The sequence below is a fragment of the Haliotis rufescens genome, unplaced genomic scaffold, assembly GCF_023055435.1.
Source record: "Haliotis rufescens isolate VD_foot unplaced genomic scaffold, xgHalRufe1.0.p SCAF_19, whole genome shotgun sequence".
Taxonomy (NCBI): domain Eukaryota; kingdom Metazoa; phylum Mollusca; class Gastropoda; order Lepetellida; family Haliotidae; genus Haliotis; species Haliotis rufescens.
The window spans coordinates 24,581,196-24,597,404 of NW_025963879.1; the positions used below are offsets into that span (position 1 = coordinate 24,581,196).

General features: G+C 40.5%; 1 protein-coding gene across 9 annotated transcripts in view; it reads right to left on the bottom strand.

Annotated features, from left to right (window-relative positions):
- Window positions 1-16,209, bottom strand: part of LOC124123519 (COP1-interactive protein 1-like) — a 121,974-nt gene that overhangs the window by 94,877 nt on the left and 10,888 nt on the right. For all 9 annotated transcript variants that reach the window (XM_048399050.1, XM_048399044.1, XM_048399045.1 and 6 more), the window contains 2 exons: window positions 1,334-1,417; window positions 205-336 (listed from right to left, as the gene is read on the bottom strand). In XM_048399050.1, the coding sequence (XP_048255007.1) occupies window positions 205-336; window positions 1,334-1,417 (216 nt within the window). The remainder of the gene's footprint in view (window positions 1-204; window positions 337-1,333; window positions 1,418-16,209) is intronic.

Sequence of the window (16,209 nt, forward strand, 5' to 3'; positions counted from 1 at the left end):
CAGTCCAAAAGAGTATCATTGGACAAAACAGACCAACGACAACTGTTCTCAGCAGTATTCCTATCGCACCATAGCAATGTACATGAAGAATTGGCCTCACACATTGTGGCAATGGGTGGAATCAAACCCAGACTTATGTGACCAGGCAACACACTACCCACTGGGCTGCAGAGTCAACTATTAAGAACACAAACACTTGTGTACCTCCCATCTCCCTGCTGACCGGGCCACGCTGATGACATGGATGAGCTGGTCCATGTCATGGTTGAGGTTGCTGTTCTCGTCCCGGAGCTTGCCATTGACATCTTCCTGCCGGGACAATCTGGATTTCAGCTCCTGGTGAAAGGAATTGTAAAGCAGTGTGTGATGGGGTTTAATGGTCAGATCACACTTCAGTTATACCACAGTAAGGCAGCTCAGAACGAGGGATGAAATGCCAAAGTGACGAAGATTGTACTTTCTCAAAAGGAGTAAAAGAATAAAGTTAATCTGTCGAGGTTGGTGGGTTTTGCAACCCACAGCCTTCCAATTGTGGGTGTTCTTTAACTTGTTTTGAGTTGTATATACAGTTACTTCCTTTTGTGAAACCCATAAACACAAGCCTGAGGCTGACAAATACAAAGTGTATAATTCAGGTGATTCTGGGTGAGCTGAGACCAACAGATCCAGGCACAGCTAAGGGAGGCAACCCTGCTCTGTAGACCATACTCCAGTGTGTCTTTGCACCACCACCATGTAAAGGACAAGGTATGGTAAGCTCCCTTCTGGGCCACTCACATACAAAATTTAAGAAAAGAGAAAACTTCATGAACATGGGTGTGATAGTTATGAGATTTGCCCATGTATGAATAAGAAACTGACTTTCTTCTTTTCAACACTTGCATGGTTTGAACTCATAACAAACACTGAATGTAGACATTGTATCGGTTGTGCAAAAATGTGTCAAAAAAAAGAGGATTGATGGGGTTTCAGGATTCGTTTTACTAACTTTTCAACATAACATGCTCTGATCCAAATGCATTTTCTCAGGATATGTAGGTCCAAACCAGTACAAACAAGTCGCAAAAAAATAATTTGGTTCAGAGACGAGTTAATTGTTAGAATTCTTGGAGAAAATTAACACTTTTTATATAAATGCATTTTCAAAATTTGAAACGACAGAAAAAAAATGCTAGTTATTTGAACATATCTTATAACACTCATAACGATATTCTAAACTGAAAACTTTTCTGTTTCTTGTGGGTCAAAAAGAGCCTTTATCAGACATCCTTTGTTGGCCTTGTAACCTACACCTGTCATAACGTGTGTCGTACACTAAGAGTTACTGTCATACCTCCAACATTGTCTCCGCTCTCGTCTTATCAACCCCCAAGTTCCGCAACTCTCTCTCCAAGTCCCGTGTCTTTGAAACATAGTCCTAAAACAGAGGCAGACATTGAAAACCAGGTCAGCCTTGTCCATACATCCAAGTGTCAACTTCAAACAAACCAATCTCTTTTTCCTTATGTAAATGACACAGCACTATCATTCAATTCGGTGGTAAGTGAGGTGAGGTGAAATGGGGTTTAACATCGCGTCCAAGATTATTGCACTTATATAGCGACATGCATGCACGTGTGTGTGTGTGTGTGTGTGTGTGTGTGTGTGTGTGTGTGTGTGTGTGTGTGTGTGTGTGTGTGTGTGTGTGTGTGTGTGTGTGTGTGTGTGTGTGTGGCTGCTTGTACTAGTCCGGACTGATGCTGATTTATAGTGCTAGTCCACTGAGATACCATCCCGCAGTTTAACATGAATACCCCACTCAGACACAGTATACTGACTCCAAGCCGACCAGTCCTTGTTTTAGCCCCTTAATGCCGAGCGCCAGACAGGGTCACAACAAGTACCATCTTTTAATGTCTTTTGGTATGACGCGGCCGGGGATCGAACCCCGGACCTTCTGCTCTCCGGGCGGATGCTCTACCACTAGACCACGAAGGCGGTCTCGGTGGTAAGTACCACAGGCCCAAAACATACATGTATCCTATGTCAACCTTTCCAAACCCAGGTAGGCAGTAGGTTTTTTTGGGCGGTTTCACTCTTTTTACTGTCAAAAATTGTTACTTGCAGTACAAATTGCTTGTGGTATAAAATGTAGACAATAGGGAGTATTCAAGAAATATGTGAAGGTAAAGGTTAGTGTCATCAGAGCTTGAGTAGGTCCAAGGTCAGTAGGGAAACACGTGAATTACATGTGAATTGATAAACGGTCATATTAAACTACGCAAAAGAAGTTAAACTTAAAGAACATACACTTTTTTCATACGATTATAGTAAATCTGTCATGTGTTGACAGATTAACAATAGTAATAGTAAATAAAATTGAGTGTTCTTTAACTTCTTTTGAGTAGTATATTTAACTTAATGTATTCAACATAATAAGCGCCCATGGCGATAATTGCGAACATATTAGCTGGTGAACAATCCCGATTAGCACCCCTTCCGATTGATCAATGTACTTATTTATTCGCGTATATTACGCACTCATGTGTTATATGCCTCCTAATTAAGGGCAATTAAATTCTGGAAAAATATATCTGTCGTACATAAATATTTCAAGCTGTCAGCATAAACCACGAAATTTATCCTTCAACTTTTTTTTTTCCACCAAAATAATATTCTAATAAGAGCCCCCTATTTGTAATTTTGAGAGCCCACTGGGCGCTTATTACGTCGAATACGGTATACATAAAAACAGGACATATTATGGGCATGATCTGAAAATTCAAAAAGTATGAGAAGTTACATACAACACATAATATTGGATTTATACACAACACTTTTCAAGTAGACTGCACCCACATGCATTTTGTCTATGCATCACATATATTTTTGTTTACAGTCTTTATGATCAGTACTTGAGTATGGTTTTACGCCGCTTTTAGCAATATTCCAGCAATATCAAAGCAGGGCACAACAGAAATGGGCTTCACACATTGTACCCATGTCGGAAACTGACCCCGGGCCTCGGTGTGACGAGCGAACGCTTTAACCACTAGGCTACCTAACCGCCCCAATCAGTACTTGACACATTTGAGGCTGAAAACGTATCATTTAAAAATGAGTTAAAAGCATATAACGTATTTTACATAATAAGCATCACGCTCTAATAAGCGCCCACAGTGACATTTGCTGATATATTGGCTGGTGAACAATCCCAATTAGCACCCCTCCGATTGATAAATGTACACAAGACTAAATTATTCGCGTATAATACGCACTCGTGTGTTATATGCACCCTTAATTATGGGCAATTAAATTCTGGAAAAATATATGTCATACATAAACATTTCAGGCTGTCAGCATAACCATGAAATTTAACTTTCAACTTTGTTTTTTTCACCAAAATAATATTCTAATAAGAGCCCCCTATTTCTAATTTTGAGAGCGCCCTGGACGCTTATTACGTCGAATATGGTAACAGTAAATTGAACATTGTCCATGACCATATGATGACATTCACACAATTAGATAACTTTGGCACATCATTTCGGTCAATTTGGCAGTGATGTCATCAATTTAGTTCATCTCATTGATATGTGGCTTACAGGGTGACTGTTCATATATACATATATGGCATTTTCTTCATGTAAAAACAACTTTATCACACTTCCCTAAATTCCAAATGTGGAATATTACAAAAGTTTGAAATCATATTATGTTCGTTTAGAGTTTGTTTTGTTTTTTCTAAAAAACATTTCGTGCTCTTTTGGTTTCCAAAAGATTTGTCTTTTATGAGTGTAAAACATATCCCCACATTGAATATAAAAATGATAAAATTTATATCACAGTCTTATTTACAACTTGACAAACTATAATGATATGCATATTAAAATTCATAGTCACATGTGTTCAGTGTTAGTTTAGTTTATCTTATCGTGCTTATCATTGTCTTTCGTCTAAGGTTCGGTATGTAAAATATTTCTGTGGTGAAAAATTAAGCATGTTTTTGACGGAAATAAAACTATGGCTTTTCAAGATAATATTTTACCATTTGTTATTTTGGAGTAAACATTATTTGTAATCCAATTAAATAAAAAAATGGCTTATGAGACAAAGTATTGTGCAAGGCTACCAGTTTGAATGTCCTTAACATGAAGACTTGGATATCCTCATTAACACAAAGTTCATTTCTAACATATCTCTCAGCAATCCATTCAAGGGTGATACATATCTTCAACTGTTTGAAAAAGAACTAAGTATTACATTATGAGCTGAAAGTGCTCTCATATCTACATTTTCAAATTTCAAATATTCCTCCACCAAGAAATACCCGTCTTATCAGGGGATCAAGTTTAAACCTGTACGGGAACTAAATGGTAGTGCACACTTCACTGGCAGTAATAAATGACTCACTTTCTTTTTGTAAAGGCTATTCTTAAGCAAACACCGATCACCGATAAAGTAGGGCCACACAAAGCAGTCCAAATGACATAACAGCGTAAAAGCACTGAGCTCCAGTGGGACACTTTGTCTGCATGATCTACACACAATCAGGAAGTACAGATACTGGATTACAATTTCAGCTCCTTACTTGTGCCTGCTGTCAGTTACCTCATGGTAATTGTGGTAATGATTATCATGATAATACCATGTACACTCAATTGAATATTTACTGTGAAGAGCCTACAATCTATCAAGTATCTTTCAGTCAACCATTTCTCTATCACCAAAATACAGAATTATCTCTTCTTAGCCATGTTAACAGCCAATATAAATTATTTGACATGATGCCACAATATTCCAGCTACCCCTGGAATACATCAGTCAAGGTATAATGATCAATATCTCACAGTCAGGATAAAATGGACAATATCTCACACAGTCAGGGTATAATGAGCAATATCTCACACAGTCAGGGTATAATGGACAATATCTCACACAGTCAGGGTATAATGAGCAATATCTCACACAGTCAGGGTATAATGAGCAATATCTCACACAGTCAGGGTATAATGAACAATATCTCACAGTCAGGGCATAATGATCAATATCTCAAAGTCAGGGTATAATGAGCAATATCTCACACAGTCAGGGCATAACAAGCAATATCTCACACAGTCAGGATATAATAAGCGATATCTCACACAGTAGGGCATAACAAGCAATATCTCACACAGTTAGGGCATAATTACACAATCATCCAGGTTACCACGCCTGACCACCCAATCCAGTTTAGCCTCCTACCAAGTAATTGAGTGTTAGAGACGTATTCAATTCCACCATAGATTGACATTAATAGCCTTCTGCAAGAATCAGTCTGACACTTGTCATGCTTGTTTCAACTGATTCCAAAGCCACGTGTGTGTTACAAAGAAAATGATGGTTCACGCTGTCGTCAGCTTTTCAGCTATAATATTGCAGTCAAACCAATATTTGCAATAATCACGATGATGATCCAGTCATTGACAGAAAATGGCACCAAGACAGTGTATCTAATGTTAAAGATATCCTGAGGACTAGTAGAACTTCAGCATTTGTAGGGGATGTCCTAATATGTTATCACTGCTCTGTATTCGGACTGACACTGTTTTCAGGTGAATTTCTACCTCTGACCCTCTCAGGATATACAATGAGGTTGTGGCAGGATCCCTGAATGTTGTGTTGGAATTCTAGGACAGGGTAGACTGATTGTTGTGTTGGGATTCTAGGACCAGGTAGACTGAATGTTGTGTTGGGATTTTATGACAGGGTAGACTGATTGTTGTGATGGGATTCTAGGATAAGGTAGACTGATTGTTGTGCTGGGATTCTAGGACAGGGTAGACTGATTGTTTTGTTTGGATTCTAGGACAGGGTGGACTGATTGTTCTGCTGTGATTCTAGGACAGGGCAGACTGATTGTTGTGCTGCGATTCTAGGACAGCAAAGACTCAATGTTGTGAAGGGATTCTAGGATAAGGTAGACTGATTGTTGTGCTGTGATTCGAGGACAGGGTAGACTGATTGTTGTGTTGGGATTCTAGGACAGGGTAGACTAAAAGTTGTGATGGGATTCTAGGACAGGGTAGGCTGATTGTTGTGCTGGCATTCTAGGACAGGGCAGACTGATTGTTGTGATGGGATTCTAGGACAGGGTAGACTGATTGTTGTGATGGGATTCTAGGACAGGGTAGACTTAAAGTTGTGATGGGATTCTAAGACAGGGTAGACTGAAAGTTGTGAAGGGATTCTAGGACAGGGTAGACTAAAAGTTGTGTTGGGATTCTAGGACAGGGTAGACTGAATGTTGTGATGTGATTCTAGGACAGGGTAGACTGATTGTTGCGCTGTGATTCTAGGACAGGGTAGACTGATTGTTGTGCTGTGATTCTAGGACAGGGTAGACTGAATGTTGTGATGTGATTCTAGGACAGGGTAGACTGATTGTTGCGCTGTGATTCTAGGACAGGGTAGACTGATTGTTGTGCTGTGATTCTAGGACAGGGTAGACTGATTGTTTTGCTGTGATTCTAGGACAGGGTAGACTGATTGTTGTGTTGGGATTCTAGGACAGGGTAGACTGATTGTTGTGTTGGGATTCTAGGACAGGGTAGACTGATTGTTGTGATGGGATTCTAGGACAGGGTAGGCTGATTGTTGTGCTGGCATTCTAGGACAGGGCAGACTGATTGTTGTGATGGGATTCTAGGACAGGGTAGACTGATTGTTGTGATGGGATTCTAGGACAGGGTAGACTAAAAGTTGTGATGGGATTCTAAGACAGGGTAGACTGAAAGTTGTGATGGGATTCTAGGACAGGGTAGACTGAATGTTGTGATGGGATTCTAGGATAGGGTAGACTGATTGTTGTGCTGTGATTCTAGGACAGGGAAGACTAAAAGTTGTGATGGGATTCTAGGACAGGGTAGACTGAATGTTGTGTTGGGATTCTAGGATAGGGTAGACTAAAAGTTGTGATGGGATTCTAAGACAGGGTAGACTGAAAGTTGTGATTGGATTCTTAGACAGGGTAGACTAAAAGTTGTGTTGGGATTCTAGGACAGGGTAGACTGAATGTTGTGATGGGATTCTAGGACAGGGTAGACTGAAAGTTGTGCTGTGATTCTAGGACAGGGTAGACTGATTGTTGTGCTGGGATTCTAGGACAGGGTAGACTGATGGTTGTGTTTGGATTCTAGGACAGGGTAGACTGATTGTTGTGTTTGGATTCTAGGACAGGGTAGACTGATTGTTGTGATGGGATTCTAGGACAGGGTAGGCTGATTGTTGTGCTGGCATTCTAGGACAGGGCAGACTGATTGTTGTGATGGGATTCTAGGACAGGGTAGACTGATTGTTGTGATGGGATTCTAGGACAGGGTAGACTGATTGTTGTGATGGGATTCTAGGATAGGGTAGACTAAAAGTTGTGATGGGATTCTAAGACAGGGTAGACTGAAAGTTGTGATAAGATTCTAGGACAGGGTAGACTAAAAGTTGTGATGGGATTCTAGGACAGGGTAGACTGAATGTTGTGATGGGATTCTAGAACAGGGCAGACTAAAAGTTGTGATGGGATTCTAGGACAGGGTAGACTAAAAGTTGTGATGGGAATCTAGGACAGGGTAGACTAAAAGTTACAAACATACAATGATCCCCATCTTTTTGTTCTGTATACTGAGTCAGGACCATGGCATATTCAATAAAACTATCTGTGGCTGAGGTTTAGCTGTTCTGACATTTGTTGCACAAAGATGGCTTAGACAAATAGGGCCTAACCTAACACTACCCTGTATGTCATAATGAACAGACAAACCTCAGCCTAAATACTTTGATGGCATGCATAATAGCTTCCTAACAAGTAATGATCCCCTTATGATTACAAAGCTGTAATTGTGGTAGACCATTACATGAACAAACAAAGAAAACGCATGTAACTCCAAACCAGGACTGCAGACTATGGTGACTGTATGCTGTGCACATATTGACTGAGTGCACACCATGTACACATGGCCAGATCAAATCTCCAGCCCGAGCTGTGAGTGGTCAATCAACACACCCAGCAACTCACCGCAGTGCTGTTGTCACATGCACCTGATACATCTCATGTTATAAGCTCCTTACAGGGGTCTTGCTGGAACTCAGGTTCCCATGACCTGTAACCATGGTTACATCATGGAATATTTATAGGGTATTATTTTCTTATGCTTTATAATGAGTCTTGGTGAAAATGATATATATCATATTGCACAAAATGAAAATTCTTGTTCTGGATTAGCCATGAAATATTTGGCAGTTGAGGGTGTCGGTCACATGCAGCACAATAAATGAAAGAAAAATGAACTAGGCTAAAATTACAAATGCTGTAAAGTAACAATTCTTTTGTTCTTATGAAACTAACTGTTGTTTAACCCCAGCACCCTCAACGCAATCCAAGATATAGACATGGGGCCTGACAGGCCTGTGATTAACGGTACATGACCTGATTTTCATTTATTGTTTCAATCATGTTAATAGCATTTTTAAATTTATAAACTATTAGTAATGTATTTTAGCACAACAATTAGTAAATAAGGATTCAAATTTTGTACAATGTGCCAGACTTTAAGGAAGGCTGTATATTAAGGATTTTAATCAAACTTTGTGGTTGTAAAATGTAAGAAATGAGTGAGTAAGTGAGTGAGTGAGTGAGTGAGTGAGTGAGTGAGTGAGTTTACATTATCATTGCTTTGAACAGTATTTCAGTTATATCACGGTGTTTCATCTTGACCTTAGGGGGGGGGGGGGGGGGGGGAGCTGAGACAATTACTGACAATTACTACTTTGGTGAGACCCCACGAACATATTGTGCTCACTTTATACTTATAAACATAATCAGGGTGAACCGGGATGTGAACTCACAATCACAGGTTTCGGCACGTCTACGGCCACCTTAGACATGTTAGATGACTGTGCCTCCACATTTGTAAGTGACACATAACGCCCCTGGATAATACAGGAAAAGGAAGGCAGTGTCAAGTAACCTGAGTCATACACACTGTGGGTTGTCTTATCCTGTATAATATCTCACATCTACATGTGGTATATTATATTTACTCAAATTCGCCTGCAAAACAAACCCTTAATTTGTCCAAACAGAATGTCTGGATATTTATGGCTAAAGGTTGACCAGTACATGCTACTCCTGTTCTGCTATATATCAGACCTGACATCACAAATATTGACCCATTGTCCAACTGGATTTCAAAGACCCGTGAAGATCCAGGGTAGAATAGGTCTTCAGCAACCCATGTTTGCTGTAAAAGGCGACTATGCTTGTCGTAAAAGGCGACTTACGGGATTGGGTGGTCAGGCTCGCTGACTTGGTTGATGTATGTTATCAATCCCAATTGCATGGATTGATGTTCGTGATGTAAATCACTGGATTGTCTGGTCCTGACTCGATTATTTACAGACCGCCGTCATATAGCTGGAATATTGCTGAGTGCAGCGTAAAACAACAAACAAAACCAAACCAAAACTGGATTTCAAAATGAGTTGCAGAGTTTGGAGTCTACAATGAATATGTCCACTTTTATAACAAGCTGCAGTGGTGCAGTGGTTCTTGTGTTCAGCCATTATGTAGAATGTCCAGGTTCAACTCCATCAATGGTACAACGCTGTGATTTGTTGAGCCCACTAAACATCATTATTTCCATAAGTCAGTGTGGTACCTTTTTCTTTGGCCCAAATGGACAAAACACGTGTGAAAATGTATTTCCTTGAATTGCAAATGAGCAGCAACTTTCCATAAACCAAAAAGTTCAAATTTAGCAAAAATTATCCTGAAATGCTGCATTGCAAAATAATGTCAAATGCTTCACCACATTTGTAAAAAAGGTTCAAATACCTGTCAGATCTGAAGTTTGTAACAAGTTGACATATGGATTACCGTATTCGACGTAATAAGCGCCGCGCTCTAATAAGCGCCCATGTCGATATTTGCTAATATATTGGCAAGTGAACAATACCATATAGCACCCTTCCAATTGATCAATGTACACAAGACTTATTTATTCGTGTATAATACGTACTCATGTTTTATATGCACCCTTAATTTTGGGCATTTAAATTCTGGAAAAAATGTATCTCTCGTATATAAACATTTCAGGCTGTCAGCATAAACCACGAAATTTATCTTTCAACTCTATCTTTTTCACCAAAATAATATTCTAAAAAGAGCCCCCTATTTCTAATTTTGAGAGCCCCCTGGGTGCTTATTACGTCGAATATCTCTGTCCCCTCCCACGGACACCTTATCTGGGGATGGTACAAGACTGCTTATACTAGTCAAAGCACATACAGGTTTTATAGTGCTGGACCACTAAGATACCATGCCACAGGTTGTAGATATTTACTATATCGTGATACTCTTGTACATGGGTGTTTCCAACTGACCGAGGATCATAATCAGGGTAGATCTGACATTCAATCCACAAAGATTTGTTTGTTTGTTTGTTAACGCCACATAAGCAATATTCCAGCTATATTATGGCGGTCTGTAAAAAATCCTGTCTGGACCTGACAATCCAATGATTGACATCTTGAGCATTGATCATTGCAGTTGGGATACGATGACATGCATCAACCAAGTCAGCAATCCTGACCACCCGATCCTGTTAGCATGATTAGTCGACTCTTATGACAAGCATAGTCGCCTTTTACGGCAAGAATGGGTTGCTGAAGACCTATTCTACCACGGATCTTCATGGGTCCAATCCATACAGAGACAGCTGAGAGCACAACTCAGTTGTGCAAGAGATCCAAAAACACAAAGCAGAGGATGTCATGTCCTACTACGTCCCACTGTGGAGTAAGTGAGTGAGTGAGTGAGTGAGTGAGTGAGTGTGTGAGTGAGTGAGTGAGTGAGTGAGTGAGTGAGTGAGTGAGTGAGTGAGTGAGTGAGTGAGTGAGTGAGTGAGTATTGTTTTACGCCGCTTTTAGCAATATTCCAGCAATATCACGACAGGGCAGACCTGAAATAGGCTTCACACATTGTACCCATGTCGGGAATCAAACCCGGGTCTTCGGCGAGACGAGCGAACACTTTAACCACTAGGCTACCCGACCAGGCCCCCCTGTGTAGAAGTGGGCTGCCACAACACATAACGTGACAGGATGGCAGGTGTCTGCTTGTGTAGGGTCAGTGTCATTGGGAGTTTGTAAGTGTTGCAAATACTACTGTAATGTCCTATTGACCATGTTGACATCGCACTGAAGACATAATAAAGGAGAAGATCTGTCAACCAATACGACCTGACAGCAATTAATACCTTATTGCCTCTTGTCAGAGCAGATTACTTTGACAAATTGATTTAGGGTCAAGCTTCAGTGAGTCAGCTAGGCAGCATGTCTTACACAGGTATGTAATGGTTCAGTTCCAGCACAGGTAACAGCTAAGAATAGAATCACTGCATCATGGTTTGGGGAGCTGATTTGGTGGTTTGAGTGAGTGAGTGAGTGAGTGAGTGAGTGAGTGAGTGAGTGAGTGAGTGAGTGAGTGAGTGAGTGACATCATGGTCATTACATTAGTGTTGGAGGAAAGCCAAAGTGATGCAGTTCAATGACGCTTCCACTTGATGATAAGCATGGGTAATACCAACAAACCCACAATCATGATCAGGAAACATCTGGGATTTGAGACCAACAATCCTGCTACAGAACCCCAACACAACCACCTGATACAATTCTTCACAGTGATTTCCTCCACCTTTAGATGACAGGGCCACCATTGCTACTGTGAAGTACAAAACCCAAACGCTTATTGATGAAGCAAGTTGCTGATGTTAAGCACTCATCTTCATGGATTGACCCAGGTGATCCCTTGCTCACCAGTAGTTGGACTAGTTGTTGACAATCTTTTATCATATTTACACAAAATTCTATTCATTATGGATATGAGTGAGTGAGTATGGTTTTTAGTCGCTTTTAGAAATTTTACATTGGGGAGACACCAGAAATGTTTTCAACATTAGTTTATTATATATTTATGAGCTAAGGTAAATCAGTGTGCACATTAGCATGATGTCGCAGCAGGAGGCCCTTGTCTCTTGGGTTCAGACTATGATCTTGATACAGAACCACAAGCAATAATAACGAGCATGAAATACTCATATCCCCCGCCAATATGACACGTCCGGTTGTGTGAAGCACTACCGCCATTTTCAGTCTAAGTCGTTGCCATGGAAACTCAAGAAATATATTTTTCAAATATCCCAAACTATGAAAAGGCACCAGTTCACCAATAGACCTATCCATGTGCCAAGTTTGGTTAAGATATCTATCATGTTTTTTCAGTTCTGTTCCAGAAACGAAATGTGATGGACGGATGAAAAGACGGACGCACAGCACCCATTCCTATATCCCTCTTCCACTCTGAGGTGGGGAATAATAATGATGAATCATGATAGTATTTGCTAAATCATTTATCTCTACCAGAATATCTCATCATTTCAAACATATTGGCAAATATCATAATTATTAGTCCAAAGAAGTGACATGCAAAAGGCAGTAATATTCAGCCATGGTGAGCACTGTCAGCTCCAGGCTACACAATGTCCAGCAGTTTCAAGTATGACAAGCACATATCAATACATGCTCTTCAAAAGCCATTACCACCCTGCGATGATACCCTGTTCTTGTGTCACTCCCTCTATCCAGACTGACCAGTGTGTACGTACCCCTATCTCGGCTGGTCAACACACTGTCAAGTGTACAAACAATGGCTATGCTTATCACCAATTATCAGACCATTCTAACCTCGTAGAATCCTCGGTGCCGACGTTGTCCTGCAGAGCAAGGTGTGAGTGTGATCCTTTGAGGAAGTCAGTAATCCAGGGGCTCGGGGACATTGGCTGGGATCAACAGGGCTAATACCCAGGGTGTGAGAGTGGATTTGAAGTGATTGAGACCACGGTGTGGGATTGTTCAATGGGGGCTTGTCAGATGTGTTTGTTGTACGAGGTTGGAACACAATACTCACAATGCGAAGTGAAATTACCATTTCCAATTTTCAGGGTGGGCCTATACAATAGAGTGTGCAATATCCAGCAATATCTAGCAATATCCAGCAACAAATGTAGGATCTTCAGGATTATAAGAATCACTTACAATTGTTACTTGGAAGCAGAGGTTCTGAATTACAGCGACCCAGTGTTACAAGGACTGTATAAGCATTGAGCATACAAAGTGGGTTCATGACCGATGTCAAAATGCAGTCTCAAGATACAAATATTTCAACTGATCAATGGATCATCAAAACAATGGAATTACTTATGCATCTATAGACACTTGTTTCTTAAAACACCAGCAAAAAGCTATGGATCAGTTACATAAGGGTAAAACCTTTTTAGCATGATTGCAAAAGACAAATCTCGGCAAGTTTTGTAAAACTGTATTGTTGTCATGTGAATCAATGTATTGTTGTCATGTTTTGTTTTGTTTGTTTGTTTATTGTTTAACGCCGCACTCAGCAATATTCCAGCTATATGACGGCGGTCTGTAAATAATAGAGTCTGAACCAGACAATCCAGTGATTGACATCATGAGCATCGATCCACGCAATTGGGATACGATTACATACATCAACCAAGTCATGTGTATAATGTATTGCTGTCATGTTTCAGCTGTCAGCTGTCAGTTTAACATGAATACCCCCCCCCAGACACAGTATACTGACTCCGAGCAGACAAGTCCTTGTTTAAGCCCCTTTATGTCTATCGTCAGACAGGGTAACAACAAGTACATCGTTTAACGTCTTTAGGTATGATGCGGCCGGGGATCGAACCCCGAACCTTCCGCTCTCTGGGCAGACACTCTACCACTAGACCATGGAGGCGGTCCTGTTAGCGTGATTCGTGTTGGACCAGTACCAGGTGTTACTCAAGTGTTGTATACAGACATAGTGTATCGCTGTCATGTGAATTAGTGTACCACTGTCAGTTATGCCTACTGGCCCACCACAGGCTGTTATTACAGTCTTATATACATACATTCCGCACTCCCTACGACACCTCCTTTCTACACTGTTCAATAACCTATTTCCACTCACAGTCATAAATCATGTCACCTCAATCTTATAGTGTTGTCCTTTCATTTCTTCAAAACACACAGTCTTGTCATAAATCATAGAGTCACTGCAACAGAATGGCCATAAGCCGCTCTAATATGCTCCCAATCTCGCACAGGCTTCTAGTTAACTTTCCACACAATGGCAAGCAAGGTCATTCAAAGGAACAACTTATTGTCAGATCCCTTTTGCGTCCCCTGTGTTTAAGGGTTCTCTCCACAGGCCTGCATTGTGTCCCTGGTTATAAATCGTCTATACACACAATCCCTGGATAACAAACACACAAATGTTTTCTCTTTATAATATCATAAAGCTGTTGTTTGCACAATCCCTCTATGCTCCAAGCAGTGGGCGGGTGCTCTGTACTTATGTATTCTCCTATACAAGTGCCCAGAGACTGATCAGTCAATCAGTATATCATATCACCACTAAGTCACTTTATTGCCCAGTGTTATGAATATGTCCCAGGGATTTACATTCAATGGGTATTCCGAGTACATATTTTCAATATTGCCTTTGTATACAGGATTTTAATAGTGATAAATAAAGCAAATATTTAGGGGCATTTCATTGCTTGCAGATTATGCTTGTTGAATTGTAAATCGACAAAGCTGAAGAAAGTTGTAGACACCATAATCATTATTCATCATGATGATCATAAATATGTAACTTATTATATGTATTCAAAGAAATAATTCACAAATTAAACATTCTGCTTTAAATCTCTACATCTTTGTTTGTTTGTTCGTTGTTTAATGCCGCACTCAGCAATATTCCAGCTGTATGACGGCGGTATGTAAATAATCAAGTCTGGACCAGACAATCCAGTGATTGACATCATGAGCATCGAGCCACACAATTGGGATACAATGACATGCATCAAACGAGTCAGTGAGCCTGACCACCCGATCCCATTAGTTGCCTCTTACAACAAGCATGGGTTGGTGAAGACCTGTTCTAACATGGATCCTCACAGGTCTCTATACCTGTGTACTTGAGTGGCAGTTCACTGTGGCAGTCAGTTGTAATCATGTTATATCATTCAGTTTCCGTTCGTTCTTTTTGTTTCTGACCAGTTCTAACCCAGATCTTCACACGTTTTTTAAAGAAGTATGTTGTCCAACAAAATGTACAAACCTGACACTGGTGTAGGTGTCATAGCATCTTGACGAAAACCAACTCTTCTAGTTATAGAATAAAATACATGGTTACCATTTTGTAATCTCGGTGCACCGAAAGTCTGGTGACTGTGACACCCCAAATGTTGACATGATGGGATAAAACGTGTGTAATAAACTATCCGTGTTGACATCATGTTGATGCAGTAACAGAGGTAGATTTAACAACAAATGTGTATGTCGCCAGCAGGGCTTGCTCCTTTTAAAAGTTACTGGCCCTTTTCCAAACTAACTGGCCTACATTTATGTGGTGGGGCCGCAAAGTGGCTGAACCTGAGGTTGCATTGCCACCTAGCGGGGCTCTGAAAACTGTAGACCTCCTTACCCCTAAAAGGTTTTTTCCTGCACTCTAGGTCTAAATCTTGGCTTCCATTTGCCTCATTCCTTGGCGATTTATGAGCAAATAAACAAGTTGTTGTACATAACATAAACAAAAAGTCGGGCGGTTGTCATTCTACCAAGATGATCCACTTACAAAAATTAAACATACACGGAGAATGCTTTTTTGACTAGCCAGACAGGCCATCTACTTCACATTTCAGCAAGCCCTTTGTAACTTTAACTGGCCATGGGCCAAAAGGCCAGCAGTTAAATTGACCCCTGCTGTAATGAACATTGACACCGATATTACCATTTCCAATTTGTAGGGTTGGGCTACACAACAAAGTGTGCAATATGCAGCAATATCCAGCAATATCCAGCAATATCCAGCAACAAACATAGGATCATCCGGATTATAAGAAGCTACTTACAATTGTGGCTTAGTTCCAGAGGCTCTAATTACAGCAAACCCAGTACAAGATATACAAATGTCATTATAGCAGATCCAGGACAGGCTGTCTGTTTGTGAAATTTCATGGCTGATATATCCACCTAATGCTCAATTGATATGGATTTCTATGTAACAAGTACTACCACAACACTTGCAAGGGTATCTGTCCCATAACGCTTGCATACTATAACCAT